Source organism: Rattus norvegicus, chromosome 18 (assembly GCF_021556685.1).
Source record: "Rattus norvegicus strain SHRSP/BbbUtx chromosome 18, alternate assembly SHRSP_T2T, whole genome shotgun sequence".
NCBI classification, from domain to species: Eukaryota; Metazoa; Chordata; class Mammalia; order Rodentia; family Muridae; genus Rattus; species Rattus norvegicus.
In genome coordinates this window covers 41,685,340-41,708,046 of record NC_141551.1, presented here as the reverse complement: position 1 = coordinate 41,708,046, position 22,707 = coordinate 41,685,340, and the positions used below count along the sequence as shown (strand labels likewise).

The following is a 22,707-nucleotide window of genomic DNA, read 5'->3' as shown; positions in this document are numbered from 1 at the left end:
TTGAGAAAATGCAAATCAAAATGACTCTGAGGTTCCCTCTTATAACTGTCAGAATGGTTAAGATCAAAAACTCAAATGACAGAACATGCTGGTAAGGATATGGAGCAGGGGGGACACTTCTTCACTGCTGGTGGGAGTACAAACTTGTACAATCACTGTGGTGGTTTTTTTTTTCAGTTACTACTGTACTTTATTGTGTCTGAACCCCATTTTTAATAGGGTTATTTGTCTCCCTGCGGTCTAACTTCTTGAGTTCTTTGTATATTTTGGATATAAGGCCTCTATCTGTTGTAGGATTGGTAAAGATCTTTTCCCAATCTGTTGGTTGCCGTTTTGTCCTAACCACAGTGTCCTTTGCCTTACAGAAGCTTTGCAGTTTTATGAGATCCCATTTGTTGATTCTTGATCTTAGAGCATAAGCCATTGGTGTTTTGTTCAGGAAATTTTTTCCAGTGCCCATGTGTTCGAGATGCTTCCTCACTTTTTCTTCTGTTAGTTTGAGTGTATCTTGTTTGATGTGGAGGTCCTTGATTGACTTGGACTTAAGCTTTGTACAGGGTGATAAGCATGGATCAATCTGCATTCTTCTACATGTTGACCTCCAGTTGAACCAGCACCATTTGCTGAAAATGCTATCTTTTTTCCATTGGATGGTTTTGGCTCCTTTGTCAAAAATCAAGTGCCCATAGGGGTGTGGGTTCATTTCTGGGTCTTCAATTCTATTCCATTGGTCTATCTGTCTGTCTCTGTACCAATACCATGCAGTTTTTATCACTATTGCTCTGTAATACTGCTTGAGTTCAGGGATAGTGATTCCCCCTGAAGTCCTTTTATCGTTGAGGATAGTTTTAGCTATCCTGGGTTTTTTGTTATTCCAGATGAATTTGCAAATTGTTCTGTCTAACTCTTTGAAGAATTGGATTGGTATTTTGATGGGGATTGCATTGAATCTGTAGATCGCTTTTGGTAAAATGGCCATTTTTACTATATTAATCCTGCCAATCCATGAGCATGGGAGATCTTTCCATCTTCTGAGGTCTTCTTCAATTTCTTTCTTCAGTGTCTTGAAGTTCTTATTGTACAGATCTTTTACTTGCTTGGTTAAAGTCACACCGAGGTACTTTATGTTATTTGGGTCTATTATGAAGGGTGTCGTTTCCCTAATTTCTTTCTCGGCTTGTTTCTCTTTTGTGTAGAGGAAGGCTACTGATTTATTTGAGTTAATTTTATACCCAGCCACTTTGCTGAAGTTGTTTATCAGCTTTAGTAGTTCTCTGGTGGAACTTTTGGGATCACTTAAATATACTATCATATCATCTGAAAATAGTGATATTTTGACTTCTTCTTTTCCGATCTGTATCCCCTTGACCTCCTTTTGTTGTCTGATTGCTCTGGCTAGAACTTCAAGAACTATATTGAATAAGTAGGGAGAGAGTGGGCAGCCTTGTCTAGTCCCTGATTTTAGTGGGATTGCTTCAAGTTTCTCTCCATTTAGTTTAATGTTAGCAACTGGTTTGCTGTATATGGCTTTTACTATGTTTAGGTATGGGCCTTGAATTCCTATTCTTTCCAGGACTTTTATCATGAAGGGGTGTTGAATTTTGTCAAATGCTTTCTCAGCATCTAATGATATGATCATGTGGTTTTGTTCTTTCAGTTTGTTTATATAATGGATCACGTTGATGGTTTTCCGTATATTAAACCATCCCTGCATGCCTGGGATGAAGCCTACTTGATCATGGTGGATGATTGTTTTGATGTGCTCTTGGATTCGGTTTGCCAGAATTTTATTGAGTATTTTTGCGTCGATATTCATAAGGGAAAATGGTCTGAAGTTCTCTTTCTTTGTTGGGTCTTTGTGTGGTTTAGGTATAAGAGTAATTGTGGCTTCATAGAAGGAATTCGGTAGTGATCCATCTGTTTCAATTTTGTGGAATAGTTTGGATAATATTGGTATGAGGTCTTCTATGAAGGTCTGATAGAATTCTGCACTAAACCCACCTGGACCTGGGCTCTTTTTGGTTGGGAGACCTTTAATGACTACTTCTATTTCGTTAGGAGTTATGGGGTTGTTCAACTGGTTTATCTGTTCCTGATTTAACTTCGGTACCTGGTATCTGTTTAGGAAATTGTCCATTTCCTGTAGATTTTCAAGTTTTGTTGAATATAGGCTTTTATAGTAAGATCTGATGATTTTTTGAATTTCCTCTGAATCTGTAGTTATGTCTCCCTTTTCATTTCTGATTTTGTTAATTTGGAGACACTCTCTCTGTCCTCTCGTTAGTCTGGCTAAGGGTTTATCTATCTTGTTGATTTTCTCAAAGAACCAACTTTTGGTTCTGTTGATTCTTTCTATGGTCCTTTTTGTTTCTACTTGGTTGATTTCAGCTCTGAGTTTGATTATTTCCTGCCTTCTACTCCTCCTGGGTGTATTTGCTTCTTTTTGTTCTAGAGCTTTTAGGTGTGCTGTCAAGCTGCTGACATATGCTCTTTCCTGTTTCTTTCTGCAGGCACTCAGCGCTATGAGTTTTCCTCTTAGCACAGCTTTCATTGTGTCCCATAAGTTTGGGTATGTTGTACCTTCATTTTCATTAAATTCTAAAAAGTCTTTAATTTCTTTCTTTATTTCTTCCTTGACCAGGTTATCATTGAGTAGAGCATTATTCAATTTCCACGAATATGTGGGCCTTCTTCCCTTATTGTTATTGAAGACCAGTTTTAGGCCGTGGTGGTCCGATAGCACGCATGGGATTATTTCTATGTTTCTGTACCTGTTGAGGCCCGTTTTTTGACCAATTATATGGTCAATTTTGGAGAAAGTACCATGAGGTTGTGAGAAGAAGGTATATCCTTTTGCTTTAGGATAGAATGTTGTATAAATATCTGTTAAGTCCATTTGGCTCATGACTTCTCTTAGTCTGTCTACGTCTCTGTTTAAGTTCTGTTTCCATGATCTGTCCATTGATGAGAGTGGGGTGTTGAACTCTCCTACTATTATTGTGTGAGGTGCAATGTGTGTTTTGAGCTTTAGTAAGGTTTCTTTTACGTATGTAGGTGCCCTTGTATTTGGGGCATAGATATTTAGGATTGAGAGTTCATCTTGGTGGATTTTTCCTTTGATGAATATGAAGTGTCCTTCCTTATCTTTTTTGATGACTTTTAGTTGAAAATTGATTTTATTTGATATTAGAATGGCTACTCCAGCTTGCTTCTTCTGACCATTTGCTTGGAAAGTTGTTTTCCAGCCTTTCACTCTGAGGTAGTGTCTGTCTTTGTCTCTGAGGTGTGTTTCCTGTAGGCAGCAGAATGCAGGGTCCTCGTTGCATATCCAGTTTGTTAATCTATGTCTTTTTATTGGGGAGTTGAGGCCATTGATGTTGAGAGATATTAAGGAATAGTGATTATTGCTTCCTGTTATATTCATATTTGGATGTTAGGTTATGTTTGTGTGCTTTTCTTCTCTTTGTTTTGTTGCCAACACGATTAGTTTCTTGCTTCTTCTAGGGTATAGCTTGCCTCCTTATGTTGGGCTTTACCATTTATTATCCTTTGTAGTGCTGGATTTGTAGAAAGATATTGTGTAAATTTGGTTTTGTCATGGAATATCTTGGTTTCTCCATCTATGTTAATTGAGAGTTTTGCAGGATACAGTAACCTGGGCTGGCATTTGTGTTCTCTTAGGGTCTGTATGACATCAGTCCAGGATCTTCTGGCCTTCATAGTTTCTGGCGAAAAGTCTGGTGTGATTCTGATAGGTCTGCCTTTATATGTTACTTGACCTTTTTCCCTTACTGCTTTTAATATTCTTTCTTTATTTTGTGCGTTTGGTGTTTTGACTATTATGTGACGGGAGGTGTTTCTTTTCTGGTCCAATCTATTTGGAGTTCTGTAGGCTTCTTGTATGCCTATGGGTATCTCTTTTTTTAGGTTAGGGAAGTTTTCCTCTATGAATTTGTTGAAGACATTTACTGGTCCTTTGAGCTGGGAGTCTTCACTCTCTTCTATACCTATTATCCTTAGGTTTGATCTTCTCATTGAGTCCTGGATTTCCTGTATGTTTTAGACCAGTAGCTTTTTCCGCTTTTCATTATCTTTGACAGTTGAGTCAATGATTTCTATGGAATCTTCTGCTCCTGAGATTCTCTCTTCCATCTCTTGTATTCTGTTGGTGAAGCTTGTATCTACAGCTCCTTGTCTCTTCTTTTGGTTTTCTATATCCAGGGTTGTTTCCATGTGTTCTTTCTTGATTACTTCTATTTCCATTTTTAATTCCTTCAACTGTTTGATTGTGTTTTCCTGGAATTCTTTCAGGGATTTTTGTGTCTCCCCTCTATGGGCTTCTACTTGTTTATTTATGTTTTCCTAGAATTCTTTCAGGCATTTTTGCGATTCCTCTCTGTAGGCTTCTACTTGTTCTCTAAGGGAGTTCTTCACGTCTTTCTTGAAGTCCTCCAGCATCATGATCAAATATGATTTTGAAACTAGATCTTGCTTTTCTGGTGTGTTTGGATATTCCATGTTTGTTTTGATGGGAGAATTGGGCTCCGATGATGCCATGTAGTCTTGGTTTCTGTTGCTTGGGTTCCTGCACTTGCCTCTCGCCATCAGATTATCTCTAGTGTTACTTTGTTCTGCTATTTCTGACAGTGGCTACACTGCCCTATAAGCCTGTGTGTCAGGAGTGCTGTAGACCTGTTTTCCTGTTTTCTTTCAGCCAGTTATGGGGACAGAGTGTTCTGCTTTCGGGCGTGTAGTTTTTCCTCTCTACAGGTCTTCAGCTGTTCCTGTGGGCCTGTGTCTTGAGTTCACCAGGCAAGTCACTTGCAGCAGAAAAGTTGGTCTTACCTGTGGTCCCAATGTTCAAGTTCGCTCGCAGGGTGCTGCCCTCGAGCTCTATGTGGCGGCAGCAACCAGGAAGATCTGCACCGCCGTTTCCGGGAGCTTCAGTGCATCAGGGTTCCAGATGGCGTTTGGTGTTTTCCTCTGGCATCTGAGATGTGTGCAGAGTGCAGTCTCTTCTGGTTTCCCAGGCGTGTCTGCCTCTCTGAAGGTTTAGCTCTCCCTCCCACGGAATTTGGGTGCAGAGAACTGTTTATCTGGTCTGTTTCCTTCAGGTTCCGGCGGTGTCTCAGACGAAGCGGTCCTGCTGCTCCTGGGCCCTCCCCCACGGGAACCCAGAGGCCTTATACAGTTTCCCCTTGGGCCAGGGATGTGGGCAGGGGTGGGCAGTGTTGGTGGTCTCTTCTGCTCTGCAGCCTCAGGAGTGCCCACCTGACCAGGTGGTGGGGTCTCTCTCCCACGGGGTCTGGGAGCAGAGAGCTGCTGTGGGCCGGGATCCGCGGGTGTGGGACTCCCAGTAAACACAGGAGGTGCCCGGTCCTAGAGGAATTCTGCCTCTGTGTGTCCCGAGTTCACCAGGCAGGTCTCTTGCAGCAGAAAAGTTGGTCTTACCTGTGGTCCCGAGGCTCAAGTTCGCTCGAGGGGTGCTGTCCACGAGCTCTCTGAAGAGCTCGTTTTATTTTCCAATCTGCTTTTATACCACTTTAATTACATGCAGAATAATAAGATCAGTTCTGGGTCAAGTAACAAGCAAGGCTCCTGTGAACACCTTTCTTTGGGTCAGGATGACCAAAGCAAAAGGAAGGCTATGTATACTTCTGCTGAGCCTGCTCGAGCTTTGCATTAACTCAAATGAAAATGTTCTTAATCAGGGTCCATTTCCTGAGCCTCAGCCCAAAGCCAGATTCCTGCCCTGGACTGATAAAGTCAGATTCCTGCCAAGTGTCTAGAAGGGAAGCAAGTGGCCCCAAAAGGCTCTCTACACCAATGACAGTGTCATCCACTGTCTGTGGGGTTATATTTATACCCTTTCCAAACATCACATGTCCTCTTCAAGCATCTGCTCTAACAAAACATCACATGCTCTTTTCCAGGCTTCCAGAATAACACCATGTGCTTGTTCTCAACAAAAGAACATCCTCTCATAAGATAGTTTCCAGAAGAACATCACATGATACAACTGAGTCTTCAACAAAACCAGAAATTTTCACTTCACTTATCGGCCAGCTAGCTTAACCAAACCAACATGCCAAGGTCCCAATGAGAAACTTTGTCCCAATACCAAGGATAGATGACTTCTGAGTTATGATATCTGAGGTTAACTGCTGGTCCACACTTGCATGTGTGTGTGTGCATGCACGCACACACGTGTATACACACACACACACACACACACACTCATAAAAACAATAATTTAATGAAACAAACAACTTGAGGTCAAATCATTGGTCCAAGCTGGTAGCCTGTGCTCTACTTGAGACAGCTTTTCAGCCTGGTTCTGCTTTTTTTTTTTTTTTTTAAGAATTATTCATTTATTTTTTTATGTATGTGAGTACATAGTCAATGTCTTCATTCACCAGAAGAGGGCATCAGACCCCATTACATATGGTTGTGAATCACCAGGTGGTTGCTGGGAATTGAACTCAGGACCTCTAGAGGAGCAGTCAGTCTTCTGAACCACTGAGCCACCTCTCCAGTCCCCTGGTTCTGCTTTCTTTCTGAGTCCGCTTTCTCGTTTTCTGATTTACTTTCTCAATCTCTATGGAAATCTCTAGATCACCCTCTGTTTCTCTCTCCACATTCTGCTTGAGACAGTTTGCCAAGCAGTAATCTATCTCCATTCGAAAGAATTTTCTGTACAGCTCATCTCCTGCAGATCATTCTTTTATTTTACATATCAATCCAGTCATTTACTCCAGGTTTCCTGTTGACTATCCTATGTCTCAGCATCCTGTGGTCCCCAGCCTCTTGATTCTTAGGAGACAGTAAGCACACATTTTCTTTTAATGTTGCGAAGGGATTCAGAGATCTACCTATCTCTGTTAAGCACAGATGATAGCTGGTGTGGGACCTTGTTCTGAAATTACCATTTTCACCACACCTGAGCCAGCCTTGCTGTGTCCCAGGCTGACCTTGAACACAGGAATCTGTCTGCCTTTGTATCTTTCTGACAAGCTGGCTCATTAAGGCGGCTGCCTTTGTTTCTTTAGATTTGTGAAGCCTCTCATATAATTAATAGTGCATCCTTACTTTTTGCATAGTTGAGAAATCATATATTTTGAACTCATGTTTTTAGAGCTCTTTCCCACACTCTTGAGGGATGTCCTGAAGGCCCCAGCATTTACTATTTTGCTGAGACATTAGCCACATCTTGGCCTCTTGGACTCCTGCTCTTTGATTATCATGGAGTCATTAATATTAACAAGGGAGAACATTTCTTAAAGGATGAATGTAAAATATGTACATCGTAATACAAACAAGGCTTATGCACATTGCAGCCAGCAACACTCATGCAGGCTCACACCTGCAGATCCCATCCTAGGGGCATTGAAAGAACCTAGCTCAAGTCTCAGGATGGCGCACCCCAGGAAACACCGATCCTGGATGAGCCCCCAGATGAAAGATCCCCGAAGAGAGACCCTTATTCAAGTCTCGGGAAATCTCGGACCCCAGACACAGAGAGACCATTTTGGATGTAATAAGCAAAGGCGAGGTTTATTACGGAGATCTATTACGGAGATCTCCGGGCTGACATGTATCCTGCGCAGGAGACAGAGGTGTCGACCCCGAAACTCAAAAGTCAGGGGTTTATATAGGGAAAGCTAGGGGGTTTGGTGCGGTTACACACAATTGGCTAATTTCTGGCGCAGCTATAAGTGATTGGCTCATTCAAACATGGCAGTGAGATTACAGCACAGCAGAAGAGTACATGCTGACTGGGGCATTCAGGTTTTTAGAAGCCAGGGGCTTATCAGGGTTTGAAGGACATCTGGTTAAAGTGTGACTCTGAGTAAGCTGGGGGAGGTGCCCTCCTGCCAAATGGTTTATGAGTCAGTCTTGATAGCTTGGGCTGGTTCCTGCATTCCTTTTCTTTATCTTTATGGCCTGTCAGTCCTGGCTGCAGGGCGGGCCCCGCCCTGCCTGGACAGTGTTTAGCCCTGAGTCTGTGGATTTTGAAACTTATTCTTTTAATTTTATATTTTTAAACCCTAAATCTGTATAATTTTCCTTTCAGCATGAACCCTGTCAATCTGTCCCCACCAAGGCCATGCCAGACCCAGTCCTGCAAAATATAATCACATTTTTTCAAAGCAAGTATTGAAAGACCCCCGGTGTGGGGAGACCCTCACTCAAGTCTCAGGATGTTGTGACTCCACAAGAACTCACGCAAGACCGTCCTTGGTGTAATCACATGAGGTTTATCGATAGGAACCAGTACACTGGGGTTGAGACTCGTATCCCACGCAGGGGCACAGGAGTTCGACCCCGAGTAGCTGGGAGAAGGGGTATTTAAAGGAAGAAGCCGCAACCCAAGGGGTCAGGGACGGCATCATTGGAAAATGTGAAATATCATAAAGAGAAGCTTCCTGTTTCTCAAGATTGTTTTTAGGATTGTAATCTAACTTTATGGTCAGCTAGTTCCTGGGAGAAGCTTTCTGTTATCTTTACTAGGTCGGGAATCTCATATCTAAGGGAAGCCTTATCTTTAAGCCCTTTTATCTAGTTTCTGGGAGAGCAGGCTCAGGAAATGTGACCTTTTACCTACTTACAGGTAGAGAGCAGGGTTTGGAATTTGAGGTATTTAGGGCTTCTTAGGGGTGAGATAGCATTTCTAAACTTCTGACTTATTGGCTGTATTTTTTATTCTTTCAGTATAAGCCTTAGATAGTAAAGGGTATGCTGCTTGCCCAACGTGGGATGTTATGTCATTTCCCTTCCTTTTACTATGGGAACAGTAGAATTTTTAGGCAATCTGAGAAGCTGAAGAAAATTTTCTAGAGCAAACTTTAAATTTATGAAGAAAGGTTTGAAGGTTACTTACTTAAGTTAGAATGTGTAGAACTTTGTCTAAAATAGCCTAGTAAGTGTCATTTCCTGTTTACAGACACTACAGAGCAGGAAGGAAAGAGAAAGATTCTATTTGCTTTGTTACACAAGAATATGAGCTAATCAGAAGCACATGAGGCCTGGCAAGTGACTAATCAGTTTGACTGTAGAATGGAACCGCTTGCAGGGCTACCATGTTGTGCACCTCCAGGGATCATCACTGGCACTGGTGTGTGTAAAGGAACTCCTGGACTTACGTAGCAAATTGTGAACAACCCAATACTGAAGACTTGATCCTAAAGGTGTTTAAAGGTTTCTAAGACACTACAGAAACACCAATATGAGGGAGGTACTTGTTCCCTTCCCAGGAAAGCAAACAGACCTGTAAATTAAAAGATTAAATGGTGCCTCTGTGACCGTCATCCCAAAGTAACTATATTGGCTTTGGGGCTGGAAGGGAGGCAGAGCAGGTCACTCAGACACGAAGTGGATATTCTTTCACTAATACAAGCTGAAGCACAAAGCTGTCATGCAGACAGATGAGGTACAGCACTCCAGTTCAAAATCTTTTCATAAATGGGCACATGATGACTTGTCTGAATCCTTTAGCATATACCAGTTTATATTCAAATGACCCGCATGAATTCTCTTCCCTTCTTATTACATATTCATGAGACACACCATCAGCATTGAATGAGAGCCAAGCAGGAAGAGAAAAATCCCATCACACCAAGGAGACAATTTCCTTGGTTAGTGCAATCAGACCATGGAACCACATTCATATCAAGTAGCTAATAAGCTTCATTCAGTCTGGGATCAAAATTAGATACAAAATGAATTTCTGGCAAGTCACAAAAGTTTATTTTTACAAAAATTTATTGCAGGCTTTTCAAAAATCCACTTAGTTGGTATTCGATCAAGATGAATGAGATAAACGTGATTCCTAAAGTCATATTTTACAAACTTGATTTCTAAAATCTCAGTGAACCATGTTTTATTAGGCTTTGTGTAAGTAACAGGCAATGTCTGTCTGTCTGTCTGTCTGTCTGTCTGTCTCTCTCTCTCTCTCTCTCTACTGGGAAAGGTGCAAATATAACTTGCTAATACACTTACTTATCAAGACAGATCATTTAAGGCCAAATTACCTTGTGGCTTAAGAGGGAATGACAAGAGGAAATAGAGAGATTAGTACCACTTTGTTTTTAGTGTGATGGCAGGGACTGGTGACATGAGGAGAGTTTTCCACATGAACCATGAGGTCCACCAAGGAAGCTGCTTTGAAGAAACACATGCCTAGGCCACAGTTCTGGAAGTGCTGAGTTTGAAGGACTAGGAGGCAGCTAGAAATGAATTGAAGGACCAGGAAAAATTCAGACCCCCTAACAGAGTAGAGCCAAAAATCTTGGTTAGCCAGTTCAGTGACTCTGTTCCAGGAACTTGACTAACCATAGAACTGATGATTAAACCAGTCTCTCCCGGGTATCTGACCATAAAGTTAGATTAAAATCTTAAAGAACAATCTTGAGAAACAGGAAGCTTCTCTTTGTGATTTTTCACTGGTATTATCAACATTTTCCAATGACGCCATCCCTAGCCCCTTGGGTTGTGGTTTCTTCCTTTAAATACCCCTTCTCCCAGCTACTTGGGGTCGGACTCCTCTACCCCTGCATGGAATATGAGTCTCAACCCCAGTGCACTGGTTCCTATCAATAAACCTTGTGTGATTACAGCAAGGACGGTCTCACGTGAGTTCTTGGGGGGTCGCATCATCCCAAGACTTGAGTGAGGGTCTCCCCACTTCGGGGGTCTTTCAGAATGTTACTAAAAGTACCTACATGTAATTACAGACTAGCCAACTTTGCACCTTACCAAGGAAGGTGTTAAGATCAGGGCTGGGCTTGGAGTATACATAGCATAGCTGGAAGAGGGCATGCGAGCATGCACAAGGCCTTGGGTTCCATTTTTAGCACAGCATAGTAATACAGACTTTTAATACCAGCTCTTAGGAGGTAGAGGCAAAAGTATCTGAAAGTTGGGGCCATCCTCAGCCATGTAGGGAGTTCTAGGTCTGCCTGTGCTACATAAAATTCTAACTCAAACAATACCAGGGTTGCTAGCTTTTTAGTGATTCCTCACTGGGGCCAACTTAATTGGGGCCACATTTACTCAGTTGCAAAGGCAGAATGAAAAGAAACAAAAATGAAAATGGCTTGGTTTAAGCCCATAAACTCCATGAAGGTAGAGAGAAGGTAGATTTTGGTTGCTGCTCTGTCTCCAGCATCTAGCTCAATGTCTGGCATAACTACCTTCTCTGTGTTTCCCATCTTACCTTTCCCATGAGCTGAAACATTACACAGTTCAAAGATGAATAAGTCATAAAACAGTGTATCAGGTCCACTATTTAGACAATAAATCAAATGGAAAGGGCCTCCACATTTTTAGCTACCCTTGGGGCAACAACAAGCTCAGTGAGCTTTCAAACCATGTGACTTGGGTGATTTCACTTTTTATCTTCCTCTCAGGGCTGTGATAGCTAAAGGTCACAAACATAGAAACTTGGCATAGTGTTTGGCTCACAGTGTGGACGATCCAAAGAGACTTGAGGGTTTCCAGTGTAGCTCAGCAATGAGCATTACTGTGCATGCACAAAGCCCTGGGTTCAACATGCAGCCACAAAAAAACTAGAACCCATAAAAGCCGGCAAACTGTGGGAAATAGTGCAGGAGGATATAGATTCTTGTTATGTGGACAGGAATTCAAAGCCACAGTAAAATCTTTGGGATTTTCATGTCAAAACAGACTGTCAGAATTGCAAACAAATGTAGATTGTACAGAAATAAGTCTTTTGATGGTTTACAGAGGGAAAAAGAAACCCTGAAAATCCAGCTTTCAACACTTCACACATTTATTTAAAACAAGATATTTAGGTTTAAAATAGTACCAAGTCATTAAGCCCCAGTGTTTAGACACTTCTTTTCATTACATATCTTAATGTAATTTAGAGAAGTGCTTTTCATATATGTTTTAATACATGGCCCCCAGGTCTGTGACATCAGCATCACCTGGGAATTTGTTTCAAATGTAAATTGAGTCACAGTACACATCTTAAGTTAGTGACTGAGGATTTGAGAACCTTCCAGACAATGAACATAAGAGAAACTCTGACTTAAGATGGGGGAAAGTAACAGGTTTGGCGTTGGAGAAATGGTTCAGACATTTAAAGCACACACTGCTCTTGCAAAGGACCTGGGTTTGGTTCCCAGCACTGATTTCAAGTGGTTCATAAAAGTCAGTAACTCAAGCTCCAAAGAAGCCAATATCTCTGGCCTCTGCAGGTACATGAACGCACTCGAGCACACACACACACACACACACACACACACACACACACACACACACACACAGAGAGAGACACAAATTTGTTCATAGAAGGCTGAATTCAACTTTCCAGACACCTGCTACAGTATATTAGAATGGAGATACCCACATCATGCTTTCAGTCAGCTGCTCATCCATCCATCCAACTAGTAAACATGCAAGCCACTGAGTATCATTTAAGGCTAACTTCCTTTTAAAAAAAAGTCCTGAAATACTGATCTTGTAAGGAAATGTGTTAATCACTGACTTTTAGCACATTCAAGTCTTTGCTTCTCAGTTTAGTCAACTAACATATAATTTAGTAAAATATAAATGTTTGGTAATAAAAATATTATCATCACCAAATTTAAGTTTAACCTCAAAATATAAACAATAAAAAAATAAGACTAAAGATATATAGTACAAAGGCACAAGCTTGCTTTTCTTAGTAATATATGACATTCTAAGAAAGACATACATTTGGTTGTATGTTCTAGGTAACAGCTTTCAGATGCAGAGTTGTGCAAATCTTAAAACTATGGAGTTCTCAACCAGACACCCTGAGAAGGGAGAGGTGACTTTAAGGCAGAGAGTTCTGCCAGTGAGGGAGACTGGTCGTCCACTCTTGCAGCCTTTGGCCATGAGCTGAGGAAGCTGAGAGGGTCTACACAATCATCATCCATTCTACAGCCATCGGTAGCCTGAGATAATATTTTGCCTAAACACTAACACTTATCCAAAAGAAAGAAGTTTGACTTAAATATATATATATTATGCAATATATTATATATGTATGTATATATGTATAAGAAACAGAAGCCAGGTGTGATGTAATATACCTAAATGAATACAACTTGGGAAGCTGAGGCAGGAGGATTGCCATAAGTTCAAGGCCAGCACAGATAAGACCCTGTCTCAAAACAAACAAGTACACACACACACGTACACACACACGCAGGGCGGGGTGGAGGGGCGAGAGAGAAATAATGAGAATCTACGCATATCATCTCCTAGTCTGGAACACTAAATGGCAGGGTGCTGATGACCTCGCCAGACTCGGTGACGATAGCATCATAGACCCAGCGCCGGTTGCACCGGCACTCCGGCCCACACTTGTTGGAGTTGCACTTGGGACACGGGTAGAAGCATCCCAGGCAGTTCTTCTCCAGGCAGTCACACAAGTCCACATCGTTACAGATCAGCCTGCCATTTTTGTCGTACTTCTTCATCACCCTGAAGAGAAAAAAATAATGCTGCAAGTGAGCTAGCACTGCTGTCCTCCCCGTGTGAGGAGTCGATGCACAGTGTGTCACACGACTGAACCTACTCTCAGAGAATGGCATCCCAGGCATTATCAGAAACAGTTGGAAGCATACAATGGCCTCAGTCACAGGCACTGGGGTCGTCAGCCAGGAAGGGCAGCCAGGACTGTTGCTGAGAGCAACTGAGTTGTCCAGCATTTCTGGAGCATCTACTCATCCATCTAAAAGCACTGGAATGGCTAGCTGAAGCTTCCTGATGAAACAGTTCTACATTTCCCTCTGAAGTACCAGCATGTTGATGGTGTTTTCCTGCTGGGGAGGGGGGCCCTGCAAATATCATAACCAGCAGAATGACAATCCCCATGAGGCAAGCTCAGTAGCTTCAGGGTTCAGCACAGCTCAGTAGTCAGTGTTTGCTCAAACTTCTAGAGTCTGACACTGGGCAGGTTTTTTTAAGGTGTATTTAAGTAAATTACAGTTTGGAAAAGAAAGTTTTCCAGTGTAACATAATCTCACGTGTACAATAAATTTTTTTTGGTTCTTTTTTTCAGAGCTGGGGACCAAACCCAGTACAATAAATTTTAAGACATAATTGCATGAAAATTCTTTTCAAAGTACATTACCTCTTCCTCAAAGATAGACTACATGTGTAGGGCCTGGAGGAGGATCTAGTGTGGTCTGTCATACAGATTGTGCAAAGGCTATAACCCATACCTAGTCCTATTGGTAACGGTGGGGGAGATGTGACCTAGTCCTACAGAGCCATTCTGCTTGTGGGGACAGGAACCAGGTATGGTCTGGCCATAGAGATAGTGAAGAGGTCATCAGGCTATTAACCACATCCACTCCCAGCACTGTCGATGGAAAACAGGTATTACAGCCCTTCCATTTTGGAGAGAACCATGTTTAAAATTCCTGGTTTCCCTACACTTATCTGTGAGCACAAGAGCATCACGCCCTTCATATTTTTTTCTACTAATTTTGTACTCCTTTTCTCTCTTAAAAGTACTCTAGCAAAAACTACCTTTTCTTAATGACTCAAGATGAAGCTTGTAAGTTACTATACTGTAATCATTAAAGGAAGGGGGAGGGGCTGTTGGCAAAGGTTTCGGGTGGGGTGCCTGTTCGTTTATGACTATGTTACCCCCAGTGTGGATAAAGAACGACAGAGGAAGCAGAGGTCTGCATTTTAAGGGCCCACTAAAGGTTCAGTACCAGGGGGAGGCACCGAATGCAGTCTTTAGATCCCCACACTTTCTCTGTCCAACTCTACAGCATTCCTATGAATAAAAAGACTTACAAGAACTTTACCACACACTCGAAACTAAACCACTTTCCTTACATCCTTCAAAACAGATCTGCTTCTGAGCCTTGGGAGCAGCTTGTATCACTTATCGCCATGAGCTCCGAAGGCTGGAACCGCACTCTGTGGTCACAGTGGGTACTTTTGCAACCTTTGTGCTCAACCATAACCCCTCCTCTCCTCCTGTTCAGTTGAAGTTGCATACTTTCTTCCTTTCCTCCTTTCCTAGAAAAGGAAGGAAGGGCGAGGTATGCAACGGCTTACATCATCACCGTGCGCCAGGCGTGGGCCACTGCTCGGGCTTTCTCTCTGTTCCCAGCATTCTCTCTTCCTTTCTGTTCTCTGAGATACCCCTTTCTCTGCCCTGTCTGCCTCTACCCCTTCTCCGGGCCCTCACGCCTCTCCCTTACCCCAGTAAACACCCTTTATACCAGATCTTTTGCATAGTGTATATACTCAGGGGCATACCTTGCCACATATTTCATAACAGCCTTGTAATCAGACATTATCAGGAATACCTTTTAATTAAGACATTTTTAATGTATTTGAACTTATCAACCGTTTCCTTATGGTTTGCGATATATATGATTTTAAAAATTATACATGTATATATGATTTTTTAAAATTATATGTATGTTATATGTGTATGTATATATTTTTTAAATTATGCATGTATGAGACTGGAGAGAAAGCTCAGTGGTTAATTAAGAGCACATCCTGTTCTTCCACAGGACTTGAGTTGAGTTCTCAGATAGCATCTACCTTGGATGGCTCACAACCACCTGTAGCTCTAGTTTCAGGGGGATCTGATGCCTCTGACCTGGCCTCTATGGGCACTGGCACTCATACCTTCACAGAGTTAAAAACAATACATTCAAATCATTTTTGTTTGGTTGTAAAAAAAAAAAAAACCAAGTACTTTATTGTATTGCCACTTTTCCTTAATGAGAATTAACTAAAATTTTATTTTAAAAATAATTATATAAGATCAGCACAACTATATATATATTTATGCATAAAATGAGGGAGGAGAAAGTATAATCAAGGTATGTGTATGAGAAAACAATCTAGTTCTATAGATTCTAGTGCTGGGATTAAAGGCATGTGCCACCACTGCTTTTCCGTTTTTGTCTGTCTGTCTTTCTGTCTGTTTGTCTTCCAGACAGGGTTTCTCTGTGTAGCCCTGGCTGTCCTGAAACTTGCTCTGTAGACCAGGTTGGTCTTGAACTCAGAGATCCACCTGCTTCTGCTTCCTGAGTTCTGGAATTAAAGGCGTGTGTCACCATCGCCCAGCTGAGGAAAGAATCTATTTTCGATAAAAGGAGTTAAAAAAAAATTGGCATCCTACCAATGGCTTATGTCACCACCTTTGAAACATTTGAAAATCTCAAAATTTATGCTCAGTCTTCACTCCTCCTATTTCATATAAATTATTTTGTGTGTGTGTGTGTGTGTGTGTGTGTGTGTGTGTGTGTGTGTGTGTGAAAGCAATGCCATGTGTATGGAGACCCCCTTCCCCAAAGCCAGAAAATGGTGTCGGAGTCCCTAAATTCCCTACATTTACAGGCAGTTGTGAGCTGCCCAAGCTTCCTCAGCCCTGAGCCTTTCTTCCAGCTCCCGACATTATAATGTTTTCCTTGTCAAGCTGAAGGTGGAAGCTAGGGCCTTGTGCATGCTAGGCATGTGACCCATCACTGAGCTACGCCTCCAGGAACTGTTGATCCCTGTGCATTAACAATGGTTGAATTTAGTGATAGCATGGTACCCACTCTTACAATTACATGATTTTTCCTTTTAATGATGTTTCTTTGTTATATTCAGTCAACTTTTCTACTAAAAACATTGTTTTAGTACAAAACCCTTTTTAAAAAGGTGATTTTTAGTTTGAGATTTAGAGACATCCTCCCCCACTCCGCACCCACACAGTTTCCCTAAGTAACCCAAGCTGTCTTTGAACTTGCGATCTTTCTGCCTCTGCACCCAAGTGCTGCCATTCCAGGAATGTGCCACTACACCCTGCTCTCAACCTGTTTCTTAAAGATGCTAACAACTAGGGTGGTAGTGTACTATAGAAGAAAAAAGAAATCTTTTTTTGAAAATTTTAACCTTTAGTTACTTTGCGGTAAAATCAAGAACACATGCAATCTATGAATTTCGTAACTTATCCCATCAGTCAAATGTGTCATGGTCTTACTTGTACTTCACAGAAAAATACTCATTCATCTTCGACATTCGTGCTTTCTTTTTCTGCTGCCTCGTCTCGGGGTTAAAATCTGCCACCTGAGGTCCAGGGTTTTGAAATGCCAAGCACTTTAGCTGCCGTTCTATCTGTTGCTGTGAAATGAATAAAGTGTTTTAGTAGCTGTGTTCATTTTACATTTCTTCAAAACCGACTGTCTATGGTTTCTATCAAACCATAGCAAGGAAGTATTCTGTTTTATAAGAGAGAATCTAGAGTTCCATCTGACTGAGTTTCAAAAGACAATTTCTCAAATCAGGCTCTTCCTTCCAAAGACAGGGTATAAAGGGCATGTAACAAAAGTGTGGAAAAGTGTCCAGAGGCAACAAAACACTTGCTTATCTGCGAGTCACCAACCAGCCTTGCAAACTTGACAGGGTGAACAACGGAACTATCTTTTCTTGGGCATAAGGACACAGCAGTAATGGTACTCCCACAACCATCACTGAGGAAACCCATTTACTATGTGTGATGATTTGAATATGCTTGGCCCAGAGACTGGCATTATTAGGAGGTGTGTGGCCTTATTGCAGTAGGTATGTCACTGTGGGTGTGGGCTTAAGACCTTTATCCTAGCTGCCTGGAAGTCAGTCTTCCACTAGCAGCCTTCAAATGAAGATGTAGAACTCTCAGCTCCTCCTGAACCATCCTGTCTGGATGCTGCCATGCTCCCATCATGACGATAATGGACTGAACCTTTGAACCTGTAAGCCAGCTCCAATTAAATGTCTTTATAAGAGATGCTTTGGTCAAAGTGTCTGTTCACAGCAGTAAAACCCTAACTAAGACACTATACTATGTCAAAGCCACGAGAAGCCACAGCACACACTGTCCTCCTCGCCTACCTCCGGCTTCTGAAATGGGTCTCAGAACTATGCTCTGTCCTGGGCTTCACACACCATCAGCTTTCAACAGATAGTGACACTGAGAGTTCACTCTCAATCAAAGTCAGATTTGAACAAGAGAAATCTTGCTAGGACAACTTTCTGGGGTGTTGGGGGAGATTTTCAAAAATCTTTGGGGGGATGTTTGTATTTACAAACAAAATGGGGCCTGATTGTGAAGACAAGAAACCAGATACTTCAACCAACATGGTGATGTGGTACTGGAGCTCAGTGGTTAAGAGCCCTGGCTGTTCTTGCAGAGGATGGGGTTCTATTCCCAGCACCCACATGGTGGCTCAAAACCATGTTACTCCAGTTTTAAGGGTCCCAATAGCCCCCTCTGGCTTTGCAGGCACCAGGCACATACACTTGGGATGCACAGTCATACATACCCAGTCAAACATTGATCTACACACAAAAATGAAATTGTGACTTTTTATTATTTCTATCCCTGTTTGTTTCTTTGAGACACTTTAGTGCATTGAACTCATTATGTAGCCAAGGCTAGCCTTGAACTTGTGGCAATTCTCCTGCCTCAGCATCTCAAGTGCTGAGGCTACAAGTGTGTATAACGTACATATCATAGGAAAAGAAATATTCAGGCTGGAGAGATGGCTCAGTGGTTAAGAGCACTGTCTGTTCTTCCAGAGGTCATGAGTTCAATCCCCAGCAAACATGTGGTGGTTCATAACCATCTGTAATTGGATCCAATGTCCTCTTCTGGTGTGTCAGCAACAGGATGCTCATATACATGAGGAAAAAAAATATTCTTCTGGATGATTTTAGGAGAAAACCTGGGTAGCCTGAAAGTTCACAGGCTAGAAATTTGATTCCTCGAAACAAAAAGGACATTTCCAAGGTAACAGGCTTTCCTCAGCTTAGCTAGTTTAATGGTAGTCCAGGTAGCCTATCTAGAATAATATAATAATATAAGCATTTCTGTAAAGTTTTATCCTGATGGGGTTTGTTTTACAGACTTACCCTATGCCACAGCTCTACACTTGGGTATGGCTATAAAAAGTGTAAACCAAGCACTTTCAAATGAAGATGAAACTAAGAATTTCCTACTAAGAAACTAAGAATGAATACAGCAGATGAGCCTACGGCTGCTCTTGGTTATATGCACTGTAAATTAAGAAAACTGCATAAATTCTTGCTTCTCTGGGCCTTAGCAGCTCACTTTTTGTTAAATAAGGGTAATAGTATCTTGTGGTAAGACTTGGGTGAATCAATCTACACAAAGTATTTAGAACAAAAGGCAAATTTGTTAACTAAATATAGACATTAGACTAGATTCTTTTCAAGTACTCTCTGCTGTGAAGACAAGACTTAGTGTTGCATAGAACACTGGGCTAAAACAAAGCAAAGAGGAAATTTGTCAGACAATCCCAATAGCTGGAGAGCAAAGTTCTTTCTTGGGACGTCCCGACCTCCTGACCTTCTGTCATGTCCACAGAGACCTCAGACATCCCATGTTAGAAACTCATCGAATAACATAGAATCATTAAATCTTTGTGCTATACCAGTTGCTTCTGTCCAATCTGACTGCTTTTCTCTGGAAACACATGGTTTGTGCGCTCCTCTTGAGTAGAGTTGTTCTTATGTGATGGTTCGGTCATTTTGACAACTATTAAAAAAATTGGAAAGAAATGAAGTGCATCAATGTTACACAGGCCAGGTTGTCATCTTAGGGCTGCCTTTTGATCTCTGTTCAGGTCTCCTTACTTTCAAAGCCTCACTCCATGAGAAAGCCTGGCTCCTTCTCCCCAGTCACGCTTAGCCTCCTGCATTTTATTCCCCTCAACTGTCCTAATAGCATTTTTGTCTTCCATGTTTTCCACTGGCAAATCACTTGCATCTTTTATCAACCTTAGGATCACAGATGGCTCCGGAGTGGGCAAAACTGCAGAGCACCCTCTTGTTTAAAAAGCGGGTGAGTAATTCACTCTTCTCCCTTTGTGCTGACTCTCTTGGGGTAGCCTTTCCCAAGAACCTCCTGTCACCATCCCCACCATCACGGTTATGCAGTTAAAGCTCCCAGCTTAGCGTTGCCCTGGCTATGGAAGAAGCTCATTTCCATGAATAAGGCTGGACACACAGAAACTCTCGAGTTATTCTATTTGACTAAAAGAACACAAAATCACTTTAACTCGTGTCAGATTCATTATGAAAGATCTAAAACATGGGCCAAGTCAAAGAAAGAAGTCTTCTAGACTCCTAACATTCTCCTGAAGCAGATCCGGCCCTAGAGCCAGCAGAGGACGGTGTGGTGTCAGTATAGGAACAAGAACAGGTTTGTCAGAGTGGAAATTATCTGCTTCCTTAAGCTCCTTGGGTAGATCAGCTGGCAATTTACAGCAGAGAATACCGGCTTCCTGCAGGGAACACAACTGTTCTACATCCTGATCCATTTATTCGTCTAAGACAGGAAGCTGGAGTCGCTCTAGAGACAAGCTTGTTTGAACACTCATTTTCCTTCTAGGTCAGTTGAGTTTTGTTTGTTTGTTTGTTTGTTTGTTTGTTTGTTTGCTCAAGACAGGGTCTCACTATATAGCTCTGGCTTACCTAGGCTGGCCTTAAACTCACAGATATAGCTGACCGCCTCTGCCTCTCTAGTGCTTAGCACATGTGCTACCATGCCCAGTTTTTAAGTGAACATTCTTATTTTGGTTAGGTATTTACCTTTGGAGTACGTTTACACTTCACTCACAGGAAGCCAAAGCTAGCACACAGCTCAAATGCTCAGTGATAGCCTGTGAATAGCCAGGTTTGGTGGCACAGGCCTTAAATATCAGTCCTCAAGAGTTCAAGTTAACCTAGTGAGTTCCAGGTCAATCTACACACCATAGTGATACCTGTCTAAAACAGATACACACACACACACACACCCTAAGAATCTTGTGTTTACTGAACCTGTTACATGCTAAACACTTCCCTTTTACTAACACTCCACATAAAGTCCTTCATTAAAATTTCACTACACTATGAACAAATATTTTTTTCTATTTTGGAAGAGAAAAAAACCAAGACTCTGAAAGATCAGTTAAATCACAAAGTTACTAGTAGCTTCTGTGAATCTGAAACTTATATTTGGCCCTCAAGTCTCTACCCTTTTCAGGACACTACAATGCATCTGTCACCATCTGTACTGAGGACACTGCTGAAGGAGGGGTAGTGATATGCAACAGCACACAGACTGCTTAGAGAAGCCTTGAAGGAAACAGGAAGGACACACTGAGGTCACTTGAGTCACCTCCTTCAAGGTAGAGGGTACATGAGAAAGAGATTCTTGTCTTAAGCACATAAGCCAGAGATATATTATATATAATATTATATATTCATATATTATAGATATATTGTGTACAAATGTATACATTAAAATATATAAAATATATAATTATACTTATATAATTAAATATTATTTATAATTCAGTCCATTGCAATCAATTTTACCCACTTAAATTATCTTTTTAAAAAAGTCTACATTAGAATGCCACATATTTTTCTAGCACTGGTCATCGTTTCTTCCGTTGAACATCAGATGAAGTAGGGACTTATTTGGGAGTCAGGATGGCTAAAATATCAATGGAGAATAAGCAGGGTTTGCTTTTAAACCCTGACAAGTTTGACCCTCTGTCGAAGCCTCAGGGCCTCTCTCACCAATGAAAGAGACTAAGTTGGATCTTTGTCTTTATAACTCCCTCTGAGGCACAGGCCACCAAAAGAGCTTCAGACAAAATAAGCCACATTTTAGTCACAGGGATCTTTAGGGCTCCTTGGTGTATCAGTTACTTTTGTTGTTCCTGGGTTAAAACGCCCTGAGAAAAGTGACTGAAAGGGTTAGGGCTTATTTTTCCTTACAATTCACAGGAATACGGTCCAGCAAAACAGGAACGTAAGTCAGTAGGAACCGGAGACAGCTGATCCCCTGTATCTATGGCCAGGAAGCAGAGAAGGACAACAGGAAGTGGGACTGGGTCTTAAAACCTCAAGGCCCACCCCCACTGACCTACTTCCTCTCACGAGGCCCCATCAGCTAATGGGGTCCACCACACTTCCAAAACAGCGCCGTGAGGCAGGGGTATCTAAACTTTTAAACACATGAGTCAATGGGGGATATTTTACAGTAAGCCCACCTGGCATGTGTAGTTGGTTTTATAAAAGCTGATTTGTGTCTCGTATAGAAAAGAATGAGTATTGTTTCGCTCTATCACTAAGACGCCTGCAAGTCACTAAAGCAGGAAAAAATGTTTGGCTTAAACTCTAGCCCCAGGCTTGGCCTGTTTTCACTCTGTATCAGATAAAGCCATTTACTCGGATATTCTCTGTAAGATTTCCCTGTAAGCTCTTTAGAAGTAAGAAATGTACACACGTTCACACAAAAGAGTCAAATTTCTTTACCTCTCTCTGTCACTAGCCTTAGTTCCTGTACTTACTAAAAATCCCGGGCCACTCCAGTTTTAAAGGCAGTTTTGGAAAAGGTAGGGCAGGTGATCAATTATCTGACTCCCTTGCTGATGTCTCTAAACTGAGGGAGTCCTTTTCAAAGCCACAAAACTCTCTTTTTAAAAGAATAGCACAAATCATTCATGATCATGTGCTCATAAGGATTAAAATTACTGAGCTGGGCTTGCAGTCTTATGCCCATGATCTCAGGATTTAGGACTCTAAAGTAGGAAGACTGTTTTGAGTTTAAAGCCAGCACACTACATAGTAGATAGTATATCTCAGTTCTGCATAGTACAGTTAATTCCTGACAAGCCTGGGCTACAGTGT

General features: G+C 41.7%; 1 protein-coding gene across 2 annotated transcripts in view; it reads right to left on the bottom strand.

Annotated features, from left to right (window-relative positions):
- Positions 1-11,773: 11,773 nt before the first annotated feature.
- Arl14epl (ARF like GTPase 14 effector protein like) overlaps positions 11,774-22,707 on the bottom strand; it is a 30,951-nt gene continuing 20,017 nt past the window's right edge. Inside the window, exons 1-4 of one of the 2 annotated variants that reach the window (NM_001432545.1) lie at positions 21,793-21,900; positions 19,455-19,558; positions 17,003-17,142; positions 11,774-13,476 (exon numbers count right to left, since the gene is read on the bottom strand). In NM_001432545.1, the coding sequence (NP_001419474.1) occupies positions 13,254-13,476; positions 17,003-17,142; positions 19,455-19,550 (459 nt within the window). In that variant the 5' untranslated portion in view covers positions 19,551-19,558; positions 21,793-21,900 and the 3' untranslated portion in view covers positions 11,774-13,253. Of the gene's footprint in view, positions 13,477-17,002; positions 17,143-19,454; positions 19,559-21,792; positions 21,901-22,707 lie in introns of those variants that run through there. The other variant, NM_001432546.1, reaches the window with a different exon arrangement.